Source organism: Equus asinus, chromosome 2, assembly GCF_041296235.1.
Source record: "Equus asinus isolate D_3611 breed Donkey chromosome 2, EquAss-T2T_v2, whole genome shotgun sequence".
Lineage (NCBI taxonomy): Eukaryota > Metazoa > Chordata > Mammalia > Perissodactyla > Equidae > Equus > Equus asinus.
The window spans coordinates 125,556,164-125,578,616 of NC_091791.1; the positions used below are offsets into that span (position 1 = coordinate 125,556,164).

The following is a 22,453-nucleotide window of genomic DNA, read 5'->3' on the forward strand; positions in this document are numbered from 1 at the left end:
GCACAGTCCTCTTTACATTTTCAGTGCAAACAGACAGGATACTGGAGAGCTGTGCAAGGCAGATGTTAATGCCTGTGAATTTTAGTTGGAATTAAAATATTATGTCTGTGGCATTGACGAGTTGAGAGCAGTGCCTTAAAAGACTTTCTCACTCTTCTGGGTAACTCCACTAACCAAGAGCTCGTTAAGCTTTACTTTCTGTAGATTCTTGAAAAAATGATGGTTACTTTTTCCAAATTACGTCCACTGTCTCCTTGCATAGTAATAATAAGAGCTTATGTGGTAAGAGCCTTTACCATGTCCCAGGCACTGAGTTAGGCTCTATATGTTCATTAACCTGTTTAATCTTCATGACAACCTTGTATAGTAGGTACTATGAAATCCATGTTTTGAAGATGAGGAAACAGTGGCACAGAGAGGTTGGACAGAGGGTAAGTGGCCAAGCCAGGATCTGAACCCAGGCAATCTGGTTCCAGAGTCCATGCTCTTAACTGCACTAAAGCTGCTTCTGGTCCAAGAATAGTAAACAGAAAAGGAGCAGTCTGCTGTTTTTTGTTATGGTAAAATATATATAACGTAAAACTTACCATTTTAACTATTTTTAAGTATACAGTTCAGTAGCATTAAGTACCTTCCCATGGTTGTGCAACCATCACCACCTCCCATCTCCAGAATTTTTTCATCTTCCCAAACTGAAACTCTGTACCCATTAAACAATATCAACCCCCTTAAACTTCCCCCCAGCCCTTGGCAACCGCTGTCACACTTCTGTCTCTGTGAATTTGACTTCTATAAGTATGCCATATAAGTGGAATCATACAGTATTTGTACTTTGTGTCTGACTTATTTCACTTAATGTCTTCAAGGTTCATCCATGTCATAGCGTGTGTCAGAATTACCTTCCTTCCTTTTTAAAGGTGAATAATATTCCATTATATATAAACCACATTTCGTTTATTCATCTGTTGATGGGCATTGGGTTGTTTCCACCTCTTAGCTATTGTGAATGATGCTTCTATGAATATGGTTGTATAAATATCTCTTCAAGTACTTGCATTGAGTTCTTTTGAATATATACTCAGAAATGGGATTGCTGGATCATATGGTAGTTCTGTGTTTAATTTTGTTGAGGAACCAGCAGTATGCTTTTGAAAGTAGCTTCAGAGAAAAGATTGGGACTCAGATTCTAAAGGTGAATTGAGTCAACACCAGTTTATTGACCACCTCCTTAAATAGCTCTGGACTGACATAGGAAGAGTCTTTGTCCCCGAGAAGTTTACATTCTTAGAAGGAAAGGCAAATAAACACATGATTTTACTGCATTGGGGTGGAGGAAGAGGGGACGCTGGATAAGAAACAGGAGGGCAAAGTCTGAAATCATAGATCCAGTTGAAGGGAGTTGTTAAATCACCTGAAATCATAAATCCAGTTGAAGCAGGTTGTTAAATGAGATGCTGAGATGCACCCATGTTCATATCAGCATCTCACTCAAAGTACCCTCAGAGAGTGTTTTGAAATGTTAGAAGGGGTTGCATTGTGCTGAAATTGTCAGGTGAATTGTAGTCTCTCTTGCAGAGTTTGTGAATCCTGTTCTCTTCAGTTTGCAGACCTGTTTGGAAGATTGCTTTGCAAGATATTTAAGAATCACAGTGAAGAAATTATGGACTTGGCATATTTGTTGCTGTTACCCTGTCAAGCTCAAGAGCTATTATTAATATGGTCAAGTGTTGTTTCCTAATACTTCTTTTCCTTCACATGCCTTCCTATTTTCTGCTAAGTGAGTAGTAGAAGTAATCTTAGACTTTTTATCTTTTTCTCATTGCAGTTTAAGTAAATAATTGTGGATATTTGTTTTTTGTTGAGGTTAAAGTCAAATAATGAAACCTATCTGGCAGCACACTTGGGTAGTCTGAATCAGGGTTCTGCCAATATTACTTTATTTATTCATTTATTTTTATTTACTATTTATTATTTTTATTTTTATTTTATTTATTCTTTCCAAATACTTCAAGGAATTTTGTTTTCCTGACAGACATTTCTCTTTTTAATTATGAATTCTAATTGTCTTTGGACAGTTGTTTTTTAACAGCACATTAAAAAGCCCTTGACTTCTTTTAATTATGTAATTTTCTTTTTGGGTCTCTTTCTTCAGAAGACATACCCAGTGGGATTTGTTCTCAGTTTTGAGCAAATGCGTAGAAGTTTTTTTTTTTTTTTTTAAGATTTTATTTTTTTCCTGTTTCTCCCCAAAGCCCCCCTATACATAGTTGTATATTCTTCATTGTGGGTCCTTCTAGTTGTGGCATGTGGGACGCTGCCTCAGCGTGGTTTGATGAGTAGTGCCATGTCTGCGCCCAGGATTCGAACCAACGAAACACTGGACCGCCTGCCGCGGAGCACACGAACTTAACCACTCGGCCACGGGGCCAGCCCCCCCCTTTTTTTTTTCTTTAAAGATTTTACGTAGAAGTTTTTGTCCTCGTATATTTGCAAGGCAACTACCTGATACAGGTTTTCCTCAGGGAGAGCTGTGCTCACAGTCCATCTAGATTGGGACTTAACTTTCTTGATGGTCTCAGTGCCTATGACAGTTCTGGCACACAGTAGGTGATAAATAAATAGTTTACATGCTGAACTCTAATGGCATTTTAAAGTTTACTAACTAGAGGCTACCTCTGTTTAGTGGCACTTGGCTTTAGAGTTAGTTAAGCATTTATTGGTAGCAGTTTCTAACTGATACACCTTTTTTTTGCCCTTCCCTTCTTTTGCTTTTGTATTCCTCACCCCCTTTCTATCTTGTGTGCCTGTATGTTATTTGTATTTACCAGCATCATGGTAGTGGACACCACCTCAGTCCTGCTGGTATCCTCCAGGATAGGCTTGCTGACTTGCGGGCTGTTATACAGGATATACAGGTCCACAATACCTTATCTGTAACTCTGAAATGGAAGAATTTTTGTCTGTTTGTTAGTAAGTTTCATTCCACAACTAATTTGGGGGCACAACCTGATCTAGGCTGTCCCACTTGGTGCAGAAATTGTGAATGTGCTTGGTTATGGAGAAAGCTATCCTGTGCACTCTATTACCTTTCTAAAATCCAAACAATGCTGATAATGCTCAAATTTGTCTCTCTAACTAGGCACCTCTGCCCTGTACTATAGACTAACGTATCCAGAGGCGCTCTTCATATTTCCTCTTGGATATCTAATAGACATCTTTGACTTCTCTCATAGTAGTCTTTTTCATATGTTGTCTGTTGGCAAATTCTATTTGCTCTATATTCAAAATACTATCCAAAATTTGACCACTTAGTACCACTCCCAACCCCCACTACAGCAGTGAGTGCCACTATCTCTAGCTTGGATTATTTCAGTAGCACCTAACTTCTTTCTGCTTTATTACTGTCCCGCTTCAGTCTATTCTTAACACAGTAACCCACCTGGTTTCTTTTAAAACCTAGGTCAGACCATGTCGCTTCTCTGCTTCAAACCCTCCTATGGCTTCCCATTTCAGCCTGATGATTGAGTCTGAGTTCTTACTATGACCTACAAGAATGAACATGATATGCTCCCTACCTACTGCCCCCACCCCATTACCTCTCTGACTTCATTTCCTTCTAGTCTCTCTTTGCTCCATTCTGCTCCAGCTAAATGGTCTTTTTGCTGTTTTCTGCTCCAGCTACACGGTATTTTTGCTGTTCTTGGAAAATATGGAGCACATGTGCGCCTCAGTCTTTGTATTTGCCATCCCCTCTGCCTATGATGCTTCCCCCACTGATTTCCACATGGCTAGCTCCTTACTTCCTTTACTCAAAAGTTACCTGATCAGTGAGATATTTTTTGGTCACTCTTACCTAAAATTTCAAAAACCCTTCTGTACTCTTTCTTCTTAGCACTTGTCACTGATATTCTGAGCACTTTGTTTATTGTCTTATTTACTGTCTATTTATTTCTGCCACTAAAACGTAAACTTCATGAGGGAAGAGATTTTTGTTTTGTTTACTGCTCTATCCTCAGTTCCTAGAACAACTCCCAGCATGTAGTACGTGCTCAGTAAATATTAGAGGGTGCACATATGAATGAATGAATGATTTGATTTCCACCACAGACAAGGTGGTATGCTGAGCACACTGGGGGATACAAAGATGGTTAAAGATGTGTGTGCCCATGTCTGTGTGGGGGCAGAAATATAGCTAATAGGATATAGATGGTATAAGGTAAGTGACACGTCTGTCTGTCCTCTTAAGAACTGTCCTCTTCTTTATAATGCTTATAGCTTTAGTGTGTCTCCTGTTGCACTTAAGTCTGTTTTATATCACTCTCAGTGAATTTATAGAAACCTTGTCACCCAAACTAAGTGTTAATGTCCTTGAGGCTAGGGGTACATGTTGATTTCCTTCTTTTTTATTCTGCTGCTATTAATACTTAAACTTTTTTTTAACTTTTCATTTGAAATAATTTTAGACTTCAAAAAAAATTGCAAAACTAATACAAAGAATTGCCATATAACTTTTACCCAGATTTCCCAAATTCCTCTTACAGAACTGTAATACAATGATCTAAATCATAAAATTAACATTCCTGTACTTTTTATTACCTTTTGAATTGAACTAAATAGTTTCCTGTTTGTTTTCTACCTATAACGATAAGAACTTTCTGTGTAACAGTGGCAGTTGGACTCAATTTTAGTTTTTGAGTTTCTTTTTGAGCAGTGGTAACTAGTAAATATTATGTTTCATGACTTTTATTCTGTTTTGGATGTCTTTGAAAGAACAAAGAGAAAATATACTTAGTTTCTTTTTAATAGAATAAATTCATTTTAGCTATTATCATTTATACATCTGAGCTATATTATGAGATCTTAATGATCTTAGTTTTCCTATATCTTGAAGCATTTTGGTATTTCATCATCCTACGTATTTCATCATTACTCATCAATTATTGCCAACTGTAAGACTAAAATAATAAGAAAACAGAAGAATGATAGAAGTGCCTAGGAAGTTGATACAGTAGTAAAGTAAATAATCTGTATTTATACTTCAGTTTTCTTACTGCTTTACCCAAAGCATTACAGCATCTTTTGAGAAAGTATAAAGACATTGGGAAGACCATCTTAAACATTACATAGGATGTTAACATTTGGGGAACCTGGATGAAGGGTATATGACAATTCTTATGCTATTTTTACAACTTTTTAAAGCTTTCATTGAATATATTTGATAATCCATAATTTCCATTTGCTTCCTGTAATGGCAAAGAGAAGAAAACTAAGAGGAAGACATTATACATTATTAGAGAAACTAGTAGAGGAACACTCTAGACTGTAGTGATGATGGTAAAATGGATTGTGTGAGCCAAGTTGCAGACTGTGAGTCTTCAGATGACAATATTCTGGGTGAATTTTCTTAAATTGAAGAATTTATGAGTGTAAATATGTTAGGATGTTTGTTTACCAAAACTTACTTGATATGGTTTCTAAGTGGAAGATGCCAAAAGCAGATGTGTGTACAGAGGTGATTGGAAGGAAACATGATGCAGAAATGAAAAAAATTATTGATCATTCTAATTGACACTTATTACTCTCAAATTGAGAATGCTTGAAGTTATAGAGCAAAGATGATTGTCCGCTCTTCAACAAAATTAAAAACTAAGTTTTGAAACTATTGTGTCTGATGATGCAAAGGAAAAAAAAAAAAGACCCAAAAGTGACAATAAGCTAGAATTTTACTAGAGATGTACCTGAAGTCTGGAATCAAAATTTACAGAATGGCTTTGTTCCAAGTTCATGCATGACAATTGATGACTAGCCAGTTGCATTTTAAAGGATATTGCCTATTTTGGGTATTTATATCTTCAAAAGCAGGAACATGTGGAATAAAAATTTGGATTTGCTATTTCAGTTCTTACTAAAATTTCTAATAAAGTTGTTTTTCACCCAAATGGTAAATGATGATAATAAGTTTTTCTGTGCACTCAGGGGTAAAGGTGAATCACATGGCATAGCAGTGATATCTTTTGCATAACCAAGATGATTGTCCTGAGCCACATTGGTAAAAATTGTTGTCACGCAACAGTATGACATATCCCACCAAAACTCAGAAAAGGTATATGCCAAATGGAGTTATCATTATATTAGATCAAGGTTTCTCAACCTTTGCACTATTAATATTTTAGCCTGAATAATTTTTTGTTGTGGGGAGCTGTCCTGTGCATTGTAGGATGTTTGGCAACATCCTATGAACATCTGTTCATGAGATGCCACTAACACCCATCACCCCCAGTTGTGACAACCAAAAATGTCTTCTGACGTTGCCAGATGTGCCCTGGGGGGCAAAATATCCCCTGATTGAGGACCACCTCATTAGAAGAATCTAAAACTGAGTTTAGGGGAGGCTTGGGTATTAGATCTTGTGATGTTTTGATAAGATTGGCATGTTAATTTTGTTGAGCTTTTTTTCTAGGTAATAGGGGAAATCTGACCAGATTGCCTTTTTCTTTTATTCTGGAATAGTTTTCATTTTCCAGCAGATTTAGATCCAGAGGTGGACTTTTGAATAGGTTTTGAAGTAGACTATGGTGAGCAGTTGTACTGGGTTGAAGTAATTACATTGGCTTAATGCTTTGATAAAACTTTCTTTGCTTTGAAGAGTGTTTATTGAAGTAAACTGACCAGGACATATTTTATGCAATTTTATGCAATGCTGACCACCAATAAGATAGAATGACTTAAGAGGATTTTTTTTTATTATATAAATAAAGGAACTTAAAAATGTGTCTAATTCAAGATGATATCAATACAAAATTGAGGCACTAGAGAGTCAGTCATAAATTAAATGTATTTCAAAAAGAAAGTATTGTATACTTAGTTGTCTTAGACTCTAGAATAGGGCAGTTTGTTCCACACAATATACTTTGAGCTGATCTTGACTAAAATAATTCTGTTGTCTCTTTAAGCCAATTTGTGGCATTTAATCTAAATGAAAAGATAAGATTCTTTAAAGTTGGATTTTTCATTTGGATTTTAATAATGGAGAAATGTCTGGATTTCTAGGATGCCAGCTCTTTATTGTGATTGAAGACATATTTAGGTGGTAGAACTAGAAAATTTCGTTTTTATTTTTCTTCTTTTGAAAGCGTTAGCTTTTACCTCTGCCCTTTGAAACGTTTGTCTGAAATCTGTCACATTTGCTCCCCAGTTGTCCTCCCTACTCCAGAAGACTCCCCTGCAGTATCAGAATTACCCAGCTCTGCTGGCTTTATTCAGGAATTCTGATTCCTTTGCATGATGGTTTGGAGCTCTTTCCCAGTCTTTATTATAACACATGGCTGGATGACTTTTTAATGTTCTTCTGCCGTTGTTCACATTAGTCTTTCTCACTAGTTTCTCTCCCTCAAAGTGCTTTTTTTCCTTTTTAAATTTAGTCCTCAGAGCCTAGAGTTCTGATAACAGTGTAAGCTCCAAATCTGGAACAGTTGGAGACCATAGTGGCAGATGATAATCATGTCACCTGAAGCAGGGCTTGAAAGTAGCTTTGTGTCTGACTCTTGTGGCTCCGTCATTGGGCATTCGAATACTTCATAGTCTGAAATTACCCTGTACCACTCCGCAAGCAGGATACTATAGTCTGTCCAATATTCCTACTTCAGATTGCTCCTGTATTCCAAGGAGAAAGAATCTAGCCTCTACCTTCTTTAGCCAGCTTTGTGTCCTTGAACCAGTCACTTAATTTCTTTGAGTATCAGTTTCCCTCTAAATAGGAGGTATCTGGGTCTGCCCATCTGACAGGACTGTTGTGAGGAGCATGTCAGCTGGTAGCAGTCATGTGTGGAAGATTTGGTTGTTGTGGGGCAGGAACTCTGTCCTATTCAGTGGTGGAGCCCCAACGCTAAGCACAGAGCCTGGCCTGTGGAGACACTCAGGAATTATTTGTGGGATAAATGAATTGGTAAAGATTGTAAAATAGCTCTTTATCACTCATAAGTCTAAAGTTACTGTAATTTTCTTTTCTTTTTTTTTAAAGATTGGCACCTGAGCTAACAACTGTTGTCAATCTTTTTTTTTTTTCTCTTCTTTATCTCTCCAAGTCCCCCCAGTACATAGTTGTATATCTTAGTTACAGGTCCTTCTAGTTGTGGCATATGGGATGCCGCCTCAACGTGGCCTGACCAGCAGTGCCATGTCCACACCCAGGATCCGAACAGGCGAAACCCTGGGCCGCCACAGTGGAGCGCGCAAACTACTCGGCCATGGGGCCGGCCTGAAGTTACTCTAATATTTTAATTTCGTCCTGTGTACCCCGTATGCCCTAATTTGTCCCTAATTTTCAAGATATTAGTAAATGTTTACCTTCTCTGTGGAGTCTTTCCCAGTGTACACCTTTCTACTCCTTTCCAAATTTCTAGTACATATTGTATCACTGGTGAACTGGTTTGTATTGTTAGGTTTTCCTTCCAAGATTTTATTGAGAAAATTTTCAAATATAGAGCAAAGTTGATAAAATAGTATGGTGGACACTCATATACACATTACCTAGATTTTACCGTTACTCTTTTTTTGGTGAGGAAGATTCGCCCTGAACTGACATCCATTGCCAGTCTTGCTCTTATTTTGCTTGAGGAAGATTAGCCCTGAGCTAACATCTACGCTAATCCTCTGCTATTTTGTGTGTGGGATGCCACCACAGCATGGCTGATGATGGAGTAGGTCCACACCTCGGATCCAAATCCACAAACCTGGGCCGCTGAAGTGGAGTGAATGGAACTTTAAACACTCGGCCACAGAGTTGCCCCCTACCACTTCACAGTACTTGCTTTATCATATATCCAGCTATCCATCCTTCCATCTATTAATCCAGACTAATTTCTTGATGTATTTCAAAGTAAATTACAGGTGTTAGTACACTTTGACTTAAGTAATTCAGCATGTATATCCTTCTCTAGAATTTGGTATTTGTTTATAGCTTTTTCCTTTTGATGCAAAATTTATATGCAATGAAATGCACAAATCTTACAAGTACGTTATGTATGTTGAGATCACGCTGTATGTATTCTGTAGTTGCTCTTTTCACTTAATAGTGTGTCTTGGAGCGGTTTCCTTGTAGATGAACCCTAATCCTTCTAATTGCTACATACTTTTCCTAATATGGATGTATCAAGTTTACTTAGCTATTGATAGACATTTAGGTTTTTCATACTTTGCTGCAATAAAAATACTTAGCAAATGTATAGTATAGAGACCTAGAAGTAGAATTGATACATTAAAAGATAAGCATGTTTTAAACTTAATTAAAAATTGTAATAGATGCTTACAAGTTGCCAACCAAATAGTATATACCAATTAAAACTTCCATCAATAGTGTTTCCTGATACCCTCACCCACACTGAATATCATCATTCTCTTTTAATATTTGCCTATTGCTTTGGGATATCATTTTACTTCTTTTGTCTTTGATTACTAGTGAGGCTGTGTATGGTCTTCCCAACTAGGTTTTAAGCCTTTATAGGGCAAGGGCCAGGATCATCTACCACTTTTATATCTGCTCACTGAATATTTGCTAATTGAATGAATACTGCCAAAGCATGCCTGCTTTTGTTGGATTGAGATTGAAGAAAGGATGAATGAGCTAATTTTGTGAGCAGTTGAGGAAAGCTGAAGTTGCTCCATGCATGTGTGCCCTAGAAAAGTAAAGGGACTCATCCTTCTTCCTTCGTTTCTTCTCTTCTTCTGTGAGTGAGTGGTAGGATAGTAAGTTGGTTAAGAGTCCCGGCTCTGGAGGAGGATTTTATGGATTCATATCCCCTTTTGCCTATTACGTGTACAACCTTGGGCAGATTACTTAATCTTTATATTTAAGTTTACTCATTTATAAAATAGAGAATAACAGCACCTTGCTTACAGCATCATCGTGGGGATTAAATTAATATTTTTAAGTTGTGTAAAATGGCGCTTGGCACTCAATATATGCTGTTGTTGTGTTAGCTATTACTGTTATTCTTTCCCTTCTGCCTTCTGTCTCTGAAGTGTTAGGATTGTGGGAAATGCAAACAAAGTTGAAAAGGATCCTACCTTGAAGAAGCTTATAGACTTGAGACTTATTTAGAGGAGTGGGAAGACATTCGACAGGCCTGGGTGATAGGGTGGGGCTGGAAGGAGATAATTGGTAAGTTAAATTGTCCCCCAATCAGTAAGGAAGAATTTTGTAGGCTAAACTAAGGAATTTGGATTGCTGTGTTAAGTGGTGGGAAGCCAGTGATGGATTTGCAACTGGACTGGATTTGCATTTGAGGCAGACGACTTTGAAAGCAGTATAGAGGGTAGACTAGACAGGAGAAAGGCTGGAGAGTGTTGACAACAATTGGGGTGAGGGATACTGGGATTCTGAAATGAGGGATTGACTGTATGACTGGAGAAGAAGCACTTGATTTGAGAACTATTTAGGAAATAGAACTAAGTGTAATGATCGTTAAAGACATTGAAGTATGGTTGAGAGAAAGTACAGACTCTAGGCAGCCTCTTTGGTGTCATGGAGATGGTCTGGAAGGCAAACTCTGTAGAGGCTAATAAAGTTAAATGCTTTATAAAATCACAATCATTTTATTTTAAAAAAATGATATTTTAATAGCAAAACGACAGGATATGATCTCAGGATAAAGCATAATACTTTAATGCTTAACCTATGAAAAATGCATTACAATCCCTTTTTTTCCCTTTCTCTTTCATTTTCCTGTAGACTAGTCCATAGACCAGTATTTGCAAATCACTAATTTAGTCTAATCACCTCCTTTTGCAGATAAGGGAACAGGACCAAAGTTATATAGCTTCGAATCAAGAGTTTGGACTAGCCTCTAGGTCTTGACAGGCACTCTAGTTGTATGCTATGCTCTTCTGATCTAAATTTGATTTTCCATTTATAAGGTATTGACTTGGCTTTTGGCTACAGAAATTAGTCTCAGATGAGTTTAAGCATCTAGGTTTCAAACAAGCAGAACCCAAGACCAAACCCTGACCATGGGTGTACATAGAAGTAGCAGCCAAAAAGTCTTTAAGACTTTTCACTCTGTCCACTTCTTAGACCCATTTCCTCATCCCAAAATAGGTCAGGATTGAGTGTTCATAGTCAGTTGGCGGGTGGCTCTTAAGTATCAAATACCATGTATCAATCTATATTTCCAACCTCTTAATATGTTTGAAAAGTTTCCAAATATTGAGCTAAACATGCTACTTCATGCTAGAAAAGCCTAGGGAAACATAACCAGTTAAGAAATTTTAAATTATTTCCCTTCAGCAGCTGTCAGCAGCATATTTTCAACTCCACTTAACTGAGTTCAACATATTATCACACATAAATTTGGGAGACTTAGTCCTTTGATCTAAAGTTATAGTCAACAGAAAGAGAATATTTGTGGCTTGAGATTACAAAAAGATAATATTAAAAATGGCTGGCTTGTCAGCCCTGTGGCCTGGTGGTTAAGTTGGGTGCCTTCCACTTTGGTGGCTCAGGTTCAGTTCCTGGGTGCGGACCTATGCCACTCATTGGCAGCCATGCTCTAGTGGCGAACCACATATAAAATAGTGGAAGATTGGCACAGATGTTAGCTCAGGGCCAATATTCCTCAAGCAAAAAGAGGAAGATTGGCAATAGATATTAGCTCAGGGCCAATCTTCTTTAGCCAAAAAAAAAATTAAAAAAAAGGCCGACTTGCAAATGAAACAATTATGCTGCTGTATGTGGTCTAACTTAGGTTTGTAAGATGTGAGATAAGCCTGAGACACTATTTCAAGGCTAGGAATAGAGCAACAGGCCTGTTGAGGATGATGGTGAGGACAGAGAAGAGGTGAAGCAACTTGGGAGAGTCCTTATGAGACTGCTTCCCCTTCAGGGCTTGCATGATCCAAGGGAATAAAAAAAAGAGGGATGGGTGGGCTTAGAAATTAGGTAGACTTGTTTTTATTCATTTACAAAAAGAGCCTTGCTTCAGATGGAGGGTCTGTGGCTCGTGAGATGTCCTACTATTACTGTATTTTTTATCTTCTTACCATAGGAGTGGTATCCTTTGTAAGTTTTTTTTTTTTTCTGTGAATGAAAGAGTGGTAGGACTTGGCCCCATTTTGTCTTGGGATGACTGGAGCATTCTTTCTTATTGATGTGCTTGTGTTAGTGATACTGATGTTGGAGAAGCTCTGAAAAGACCTGACTGGATTCCTGACCATAGTATAACTAGACTTTTGTGTCCTGCAGGAAAGAAAGTATCCCCCACAGAGGGATTACTAAGCTAAGGGAGTCTGGAATCTCTTTAGTGTTAAAGAATGTTAGAACCAGAAGAAACCTTGGAAATGACCTGTTTCAACCTTCTTATTTTATAGTTGGAGAAATAAACTCACATGGAATGAGGAACTTGTTGAAATGTACATAGCTTCTTAAACTGGCAAATCTAGAACCATTGTCTTCTTATTCCTGGCCCAATGCTCTTTCCATGATACCATTTAATTGTTGAAACAATTGATATTTTTAAAATTAGATCACAATTATAGTACTAAGTTTTGAGAAGAGTTCAGAAGAAGCACTTGAATGTTTTTGTAGCATATGAATATGTAAATATTAGGAATGATGGCATTTGAGAAGACTAGAGAATAGAGAAAAGGTGTATTTGTGTGTTTTTAAATTGGAGGTTTTCAACTCTGCAGTACCAAGTTAATTTAAACTCTGTTATTATTTAAATTTTTGGCTTCAAGTTATGATAACCTGTTCACTGTGGGGGGGTGTACGAGCGTGCACTTAAACCACCCTAGTGCGCACTGTAGAGAAACCACAGTGGTCATCTCTAGGATGAAGTAGATAATCGCTCATGGGAGTTGAGCTTATACTAAATTTGGGTAAGTTTAATATACCAAACTTATACTAAACGGGTCCTAAGTTGTACTCATCATGCTGGATTGGAGTACGAATTGGTTTGCATGTCGTTGCTTTTGGTTTCTGCAGGTTTTGTAGTGCATCCCTGAGCATGAGTGCAGAATGAAGCGCCGTTTGGATGACCAGGAATCACCGGTATATGCGGCCCAGCAGCGTCGGCTCCCTGGTAGCACAGAGGCTTTTCCTCACCAGCACCGGGTGCTCGCCCCTGCCCCTCCTGTGTATGAAGCTGTGTCCGAGACCATGCAGTCAGCCACAGGAATTCAGTACTCTGTAACACCCAGCTATCAGGTAAGCTGGAGCCCACCAAGGGACTTGGGGTCATGGAGGAGCATTAGTGATTTCATCCAATTAAAAAAAAATTTTGTTAAGCATTTAGTCAGATATAAAAAAATACATATGGGATATGTATAAAATATAAAAAATAGCAAAAGCAATGTACACTATGTACTCACCACACAAGTTTTAAAAAGTTGGGGCCAGCCTGGTGACACAGTGATTAAGTTTGCGCACTCTGCTTTGGTGGCCTGGGGTTCACAAGTTTGGATCCCAGGCACGGGCCTACAAACCATGTAAGCCATGCTGTGGCAGCATCCCACATATAAAATGGAAGATTGGCAAAGATGTTAGCTCAGGGCCAATCTTCCTCACCCCACCCCACCCCCAAAAATGTTATCATGACCTTTGAAGTTCACTGTGTATCCTTCCCTGATCCGTTTTCCTTTTCCCTCCCTTCAGAGGTCGCCACTAATCTGAACTTTGTGTTTCTCATTCCCTTGACTTTCTTTAGTTTTTTAAAGTCATTTTATTTATATGTCTAGACAATAAAATTAGTTTGGGTATTTATGAACTTTTGTATAGATAAAAACGTGTATATTCTGACTCAGTGTGGTTCCCAAGACTTATCCATACTTGTGCGTGTAACTGTAATTGAGTCATTTTTACTCTGTCATGAATTATATGAACATATCCAATTTATCCATTCTTCTGTTGATGGACAGTCAGGTTGTTTCCAGATTTTTGCTATTGTAAAGGTGCTGCTGTGAATGTTCTTGGTGTTTCTCCTCATGCGGTGATACTCATAGTGTCAATCCATGATAAGATAAGTTTGTACTAGCATTTAAATCGACACACCCCCTTTTTTTTTTTTTTGCCAAAAGAGTCTTGCTATGGAAAAAAAAAAAAGCAGCTGAATTAAACAGTGTCCTTATTATCGAAGTAGTTGGTTTACATTCTGGTGCAGAGTCCTTATCTTCTTGCAGAGCACTTAGCAGGTTTGAGGGCATATGAGGAAGAGTTTCTTGAGTATATCTAGACGACAGATTGCCAGGTCATAGGGTGTGAATATTTTCACCTGTAGCAGGTAATGTCAAATTGCTTTTTGGAGTTGTACCAATTTATATTTCCACCAGCATTGTATGTTCCTGTTGCTCCACGTACCGACCAACACTGATCATTTCTCATCTGTTCACTCTGTTTTTTAAAAATGGAAGACGTTTAATTGTTGTTTGCCCTTTTTAATTATGAAAGTAAATATCACCATGGTTTAAAAAAAATGGTGTAAGATGACTTCTTTCTCTGCTTTATCCCACTGGTACATTTGTTGGGTATCCAAAATTTTGTATGCATATACATATCTCTATCTACCTGCCTAGCTATCTAGATGCACATTTCTTTTTGCACAATTTGGATCATACAGTCTATACTATTTTTCTGTTTGCTCTTTTTACTTTTTATGTAGTGGACCACTTCCCACTTGAATATATATGTTTGATCCAAGTTATTTTTTAAAAATCACTCTATTTATAATATTCCATTCCAGGTCAGTCTGAACCATAATTTATTTAACTGGTCTGGAGAGGCCTTGTTCAACCTAACTTGTTAGTAACTTTTAAAAAGGTATGGCTGGTACTGGGAACATAAATTGGCATAATCTTTCTTGAGAGCAGTTTGACAGTTTGTGTCATATTCTTTAGTTATTTTGACCTACCAATTCCATTTCTAGGAATGTATTATAAGAAACAATCAAAGAAGAGGGAAACCCAGGTGAAGTAGGAAATGTTGATTCCTTAGGTGTCGCTCTTCTTCAGGAGTCCCCCTTGTAGCAGTATAATGCCTTCATATGGGGCAGGAGGCCATGGTCAGAGGACTGCTATGTAATGAATCTGTAAGTTAGGACTTGGAAGAAAGACTGCCTGTTTTCCTTGGGTAGTTAACTTTTATCTGAACAGGTTCATGACACTTTTCCTACACTTGGGATAGTTACATTTGTTCCTATATTGGAAACTGTAATGTGCTCATAAAACCAGCCATCTCAAATATTTATAAACTCCAATTAAGTTTTGTAAAAACCTGTTCAACACATGCATGTTGGGAGTATAGAATCTCAGAATAGTAGCACTTCTTGGGAGAGAGAGAGTAGAGCTTTTAGAATTGTCTAGTTTCTTTTTACTGCTAATGTGTCTTGTATTGTTTCTGTGGATCTGTAAGGAGTTGCTCTGTTTCCCACCTTCTGCTTTGCCCACAGTAGTCATTATAAATTTGTTGGGGACTTGAAAAAAGTCTTTTTTCTTAAGTTACGCTACACAACTTACATCGTTTAGAGAAGGTTTTATGTTATTTAGTCTCCTTATTTTGGAGAAGTGGTACATCAGGTTTGTTGTCTGTAGTTGTCTTCTGTAGCGATTAACAGTTCTGAAATAGGAAAATTTTTAAAAGCTTTGGGAATTTTATGTAGCATTTCTTGCAATAAAAAAGGAAAGGGGCTTTTGCTTTTATTTCACTCCTAAACTTAAAAGAAGATGAGAAAGAGCGAGAGAGAATAGAGAAGAAATATCTTTGAGGCCAAACCACTAACAATAGGGGAGAAATTTTTGTTTTACTTCAGAAGTAGTGAGTAAAGATAAGTAAAATAAACAAAACAAAGTAAAAATCTTCTCTAATCCCACCACCACCAGATAAAATGCTGACATGTTGCTATATATTTGTTGTCCAGGGTTTAAAATCTTTTTATTGGTTATATATACTGCTTTGTAATGTGCTTTTTAAAAAATTATTTACAAGTTTAAATCCGTAAGCAGCACGTGAATACATTCAATTTATGGATTGTGAACATTTTTTGGTGTTAAAATATGTGCATCTATATCAGTGCTATTCAAAATGTGGTCCACAGATGGCTGATGTGTATACTTTCTTACTAGTCTGTAATGAGAGAAGTACAGAAATTGAGTGTTTAGAAACTTTCATGGTGATTGGACATTGTAATTATATATCTCTAAAATCTAATAATGAAAATGATGGCGTATGGATTTTTTATTTCACTTTTCCAGTAATTCATTTTTATTGTATTTTATAAAAATAGTGGCCTGTGATGGATTAGAATTTATGAAAAAAGAAAAACTGGTGCTTCACCACAGATAGTTTGAGAAGTACCAAGCTATATAATTTTTAATAGCTGTCAAGAATTCTGTTATAATATGGGGGGGCTATAATTTATTTATTTTTTTTAAGGAAGCTTTTTTTTTTTGAAGAATAGCCCTGAGCTAACTACTGCCAATCCTCCTCTTTTTGCAAGGTAGACTGGCCCTGAGCTAACATCCATGCGCATCTTCCTCTACTTTATATATGGGACTCCTACCACAGTATGGCTTATGCCAAGCGGTGCCATGTCCGCACCAGGATCTAAATCGGCCAACCCTGGGCCCCCGAGAAGCAGAACATGTGAACTTAACCACTGTGCTACCGGGCCAGCCCTGGGCTATAATTTATTCTACCAGTTCCCTTTTGTGGGAAATTTGGGTTTCTAATTAGTTATCTTTGTGTATGCAAAGATATGCATACATGTGTTTTAGACACATTTGGGGAAGAGTGCACAAGCCTTCAAGTTTCTTGTCTATGTTTTGTCCACCCCAGGTTTCTGCTGTGCCGCAGAGCTCTGGCAGTCATGGGCCTACCATAGCAGCGGTTCATAGCAGCCATCATCACCCAACAGCTGTGCAGCCCCACGGAGGCCAGGTGGTCCAGAGTCATGCTCATCCAGCCCCACCGGTCGCACCAGTGCAGGGACAGCAGCAATTTCAGAGGCTCAAGGTGGTATTCAGCTCCTTTTCTCCTGTCAAAAAGGTTCTCTCTTAACTGGCAATATTGGCTTCAGCCTATTAGTAGTGGTGTTGAAACTTTGAACATGCTAGACTAGAAGCTGAATCACAAGAAGTTTTACTTTGTTTTTGTTTTGAAACCTACTTAGATTTCCCATCTTAGCACCAGTGCCTGATCCAGAGAATATATTCAAGAAATGTTTTTGGAATGTAGGAATGCATGGTACTCAAACAGGATTGAGGGGCTATTTGCATATGCAATAAACAAAGTTCATATTTTAGATGCCTCCTTTTGAACTCTTAGTTTTTAGCAAGGTGTAAGATTTTATTGAGCACACACATGGTTGGCTACAGTCCTGAACAGTAACTGGGCCCGGTATTATGTTATGGTTTCATCTTTTTATTCCTGTTTATAAACAGCTGAATTAGCTGGCATCTTCAGGTCCATCCTTAATAAAACACATGTTCCTTTTTGGAGAAGCTTTATAAAGTTGAGGGAAGACTATAACTGTGAATGAAGTGTCAGTGTTTTTATCTGTTCTGCTGAATATGTGCTCTAGGTTTTAAGTGCTTTGAAATTCATGAGGCATCTGTGGAGAAGGGAAGCTTGTGTTCTCAGCTAACCTCTCTGCTTACTTGAGTGTTACTTTTCAAAATGTGTGATTTCAATTTTTCTAATTTTACATTTATGTAAAATTTAAAATCGAGTGTGAGAAATATAAAATTAAAGAACTATAAAGAGATAAGATGTCGAATCTTTATTTGGTCATTTCAGCCTAATTATATCAAATAGCTTGACGGATAGGAATGAACAATATACCACTGCAGGACACATCCATGTATAGTAAATACTTCAGCCTTCTGTTTTCCTCGATACTTAATCTAGCTCTCCTTGACCCTTGCCCTTATTGGTTTGGGTTCTCAGCAACTAGTTTAATATTGGCCTAAAAGGAAATTAAGTGCTACGTAAATATAAAACATACCAAAGCTGACCTATATAGAAAGAGAGATTTTGTAAAATTTACTTTGTCTATATTAGCTTAAGTAATTAAGAGTTGACTATAGTTAAGCATAGCCTTTAAAGAGAGTATGAATAATTTGGACCTGAAACTTCACTCTGGCTTTGGGAAAATTTGTGTAAGCGATATTGTTGTTTTCCTTAAACATCTTGTAGAATGATGGCTGTGTACCAAAATGTGTTATTGCCATGGACTTAGCCCTTCACCAAGTCCTGAAAATATTTTTTTTAATTGGTTTGATGTGATTTAATTCCATATTAATATCATATTCAGCAGTTAATACCTTAATATTGCAAAAGAGCTTATAAACTTGCTATTAAACCAACAAAAGTATATTTGTTTCTATAGCCTTTTTCAGCCAACCCTATCAAAGCTCAGCACCTGTTTTACTCACCTTCCCCACTTGGGTATGAGTATATAAATTGTGCTTTGTTTTATAGAAACTGTCAAGGAAGCAAGAAAGGGCTTTGGAGTTGGGGTTATAGAGTGAGTCACAGGTAGCCTTAGGACTTCTTGCTCTGTTCTTTTATTACAAGCTCTTGAGTGTAATTCCTGAGCATAGTAACTTGTGGAATTTCCTTTCTAATGAGGAGAGGTAAAATGCTTTCTTGTGCCTCCATGTAATTTAATTCAGTATTCCCGCATTGCCTTCCATTTTTGGATCGTCTTAAAATGCATTACAAGCATTTGAATCGACTTCAATAAGCTGTTTATATTCTATAATAAGGAAGTGTTCAGTGAGAACACTTAGGTTGTTTCAAGCATCAACGTTGTCTAAACTTTCTTTTTTGTCTTTGGCAGATTGATAACAAGGAGGATTTGAATAATTTGAGGCATATTTAGTGTGGTTTAGTTATTTGTTGAATGCCAGCAGCATAGATATTTGGCACATACTTCAGCAAGTTCTCTTTATAGTAGTTTGTGTTTGTCTCCCAAACAAGATTTTGAATTTCAGGAGGTTAGGGACCTTAATAACATGCCTGTGGAAGTGAGCCAAGAGAGTGCATCACCAGAATCTAAAGGTCTCTCCAAGTGCCTCCTTAAATCTGTAGCTTCTAAATGACTAGTTCTAAGTTGTTTTCTTCTAAGCTCTGGTTCCTAGAACTGTAGACATGCTTTTATAAAAAGTTGAACTGTACTTTAGGTAATGAAAGAATTTCCTCACTATTATGTGCAAGTATCATCTCCTTTATGATGTGGATGTCATGCTGGACTTTTAAAGCATAATGTTATTTTATAATTAATTTTTAACAGTGGCTAACTATGACCTTCAAATACCTTTTTCTTCCAAACATACACACATCACATGCCATTTCTTTCCTTTGGGTTTCTGCACTTTTTCTGTAGTCATTTCTTCTTTCTTTCTTTTTTGGATGTTTGTTTATTTACTTCTCCTTTGTCATATGATTGTGAATGCTATTCTTAAATATCTTCCAAAGTCTTTGTTCCTTCTGTAAACTTAATGAGTTTTATGTTCCATTAACTTGGTCATTAATGAAACATTTCAGTATGGAGCGTTCAGAACATGAATTAAATAGTCCATTTAATTTCAGCAGAAATTGTTGTGTTATTTGTAAAGTACAGAAAAACCAACCATCAAATGAGTGGGCTTTTGACCAAGTATACAGTATAATCTGTGCTCTAGCAACACTGAAATGCTCTGATTAACTGTGGCCATAGGAAGTTTGGGCAACTCTTGAAATACCATTTAATGGTTTATTTGAACATAAATGTCCTATTTCACAATGTATCACAAGAATAGAGCTTATCAAATCAGATATTTATTTCTGAAACTGTCTAAAGTTGATATTTGTATAATTTGAAATAATTCCAGAGTATATAGGAAACACCTAGTGGATAATTCCCTTGGATGTCTCCTGAGTCACTAAAAATTAAGTTTTCCTAAATCAAACTCATAACTTTCTAACCCTTCAAATCTGTTCCTCTTTGTGAATGCCCAAATAATTTACAATTTAGTGAATGCTCCCTCCCCCTTATCTCCCATATCTAGTCAGTCCCCAAACCCTGTCACTTATATCCCCTAAAAAGCTTTTGAATCTATCCTGTTCTCTCTCTTCCTTTGGTCAGTACTATAATTCAAGCCATAGTAGTTGGCACATGAGTTGGCCTTATAGCATAAGTGGTTTTCCCACCTGCTTTCAATCTGTCCTGCCCTTGCACCTATTTATTCTCAACACCCTAGCCAAACTGAGTACACTAAAATGCAGATAATAAAAATCTAAGTTGCTTTTTAACAAGATTTACAACGCCTTTCAGGATCTGGGTCCTGCTTCCTCTCCTGTCTGATCTCGTCACCCTTCCTGCCACCATTCCTTCTCTTCATCACAAATGCTCCAGCCAAACCAGACTCTCTTCAGTTTTCCAAATGTCCCGTATGGTGCCCTGTCTGGAATTTTGCCCATGCTGCTTCCTCTGACTTTCCTCACGGGCCTTTACTCTTGCTAACTTGTACTCATCCTTAGGACTCAGTTTAGACATCACTTCTTGAGTAAGCCTTCCCTTATGTCCCAATGGGTTTTTTGCGGGGAGTGCCCTTCCCATGTGCTCTCTGGGCATAGTGATCACCCACTTAGTCCACTATGTTAGGATGCCCAACTAGATGTGAATGAACTGCTATAGAGTGTGGACTGTGGCTTATTTGTTATTGACTCCTTCCTCACATTGGGCCTGGCATAGCATGTTGTAGCTTACTAGGTATTTCTGAAATGAATCAATGAACCAATAAATGAATGATAGATTAATGTGATCCTTCTTCACTAATCAGTCTCTCCAAAATTATCTAAGACAAGGCTACAGATTTTATGAGTTGATTTTTATTTTAAGCTTGAGTCTTATTATTGGCATCAAACTTAATGACACAGTCAACTCTTAACACACAACGTATACAGTGGCTGCAGCTGTCTTAACATATATGCCCCAAAACAGGAAAGGCTTTCTTCCCTAAAATTATCCTTCAAAAAGAAGGAATTGCTATACTAATTTTTAATACTTTCATGTATCTTTACAATATATTTCTGTTTTATTTACTATGTTAATTTTATTTAGGCATAAATCATTTGTGGTTTTTTTGTAACTCTTGGCTTATTCTTTTTATAACGTCGAGCTTTATCCCTGCTTCAGGTGGAGGATGCGCTGTCCTATCTTGACCAGGTGAAGCTGCAATTTGGTAGTCAGCCTCAGGTCTACAATGATTTCCTTGACATCATGAAGGAATTTAAATCCCAGAGGTAAAAGATATATCTGGTTGTACTCAAGCTGTGTGCTTGGATTGTTGATTTTGGAGGGAGGATATAGCTTATTCTCGTCTGCTGAAAGATAAAGGATGCCCTGTTTTGGGGGTTTGTTTTTAGGGTCATGCTTTTCTATTTGGTGTATTGCTTTATTGGTGAAAATTACAGTCCCTAGAGCTTTGTTTTCTCCCTATTGGTAAGTTTTTCTTGACTAAAATTTTTCTTAATACTTCGTCTCAATCAGGGAAGTAGACTGGTGATGATTAGGCTACTTGCTCTTTGAATTGGTTTAAGATATACTAATATTCTGGCGTGGTTTACTGTTTTAAGAGAGTAACTCATCTGAGCAATGTAGGTACATAATGATTTATACTGATAGATCAAAGGTTGGGTCTTGCATGGGAATTGCAGCTTTAGATTTACTTGATGGGACTATTATCATGAATGAATATTCTGTTTAAAATTCTGACCAAGCTTCTTTGAATATAAAGCTAAATGGCTTTGGAATTTCAGAGTATTTTGTGTGTTGTTAATTTGGTAATATGCAGGTTGATTTTAATCTGTTTTCTTGTTTAGAGAATCTACTGGAATGTGAATTTTTTTTCTTATTAGGGTGTTTATAAGCTTGTCAGTTTAATTTTTATTTTTTTTATCAGCATCGACACTCCAGGAGTGATTAGTCGTGTGTCCCAGCTGTTCAAAGGCCACCCTGACCTGATAATGGGCTTCAATACCTTCTTGCCCCCTGGCTACAAGATTGAGGTGCAAACCAATGACATGGTGAATGTGACAACTCCTGGCCAGGTTCATCAGATCCCCACCCATGGCATCCAGCCCCAGCCTCAACCACCACCCCAGCATCCTTCCCAGCCTTCAGGCCAGTCAGCCCCAGCTCCTGCCCAGCCGGCTCCTCAGCCCCCACCTGCCAAAGTCAGCAAGGTGAGCACTTGGAAAACTACATCATGTGAAATGTATCCCCTATAAAGACTTTTCCTTTGATGTTTTCTCTTTATATAAGACTTAGATACACAAGTTACAGTGATTTCATTGGAGAAGGTGCAGTAGTCACACCCCTATAAAATGGTTCATATTTGCATACTACATATTTAGATATGTGTTTAAATCAACAGACCAGCAACCTACAAGGATTCTTTTTCCCCGAACTTCTGCTTATTG

The 22,453-nt window shown here is 37.5% G+C and overlaps 1 protein-coding gene across 3 annotated transcripts in view; it reads left to right on the forward strand.

Moving 5' to 3' along the window:
* SIN3A (SIN3 transcription regulator family member A) overlaps window positions 1–22,453 on the forward strand; it is a 68,448-nt gene that overhangs the window by 6,681 nt on the left and 39,314 nt on the right. For all 3 annotated transcript variants that reach the window (XM_070497624.1, XM_044764326.2, XM_044764324.2), the window contains exons 2-5: window positions 12,980–13,201; window positions 16,823–16,999; window positions 21,168–21,274; window positions 21,934–22,216. In XM_070497624.1, coding sequence (XP_070353725.1) covers window positions 13,013–13,201; window positions 16,823–16,999; window positions 21,168–21,274; window positions 21,934–22,216 — 756 coding nt within the window. In that variant the 5' untranslated portion in view covers window positions 12,980–13,012. The remainder of the gene's footprint in view (window positions 1–12,979; window positions 13,202–16,822; window positions 17,000–21,167; window positions 21,275–21,933; window positions 22,217–22,453) is intronic.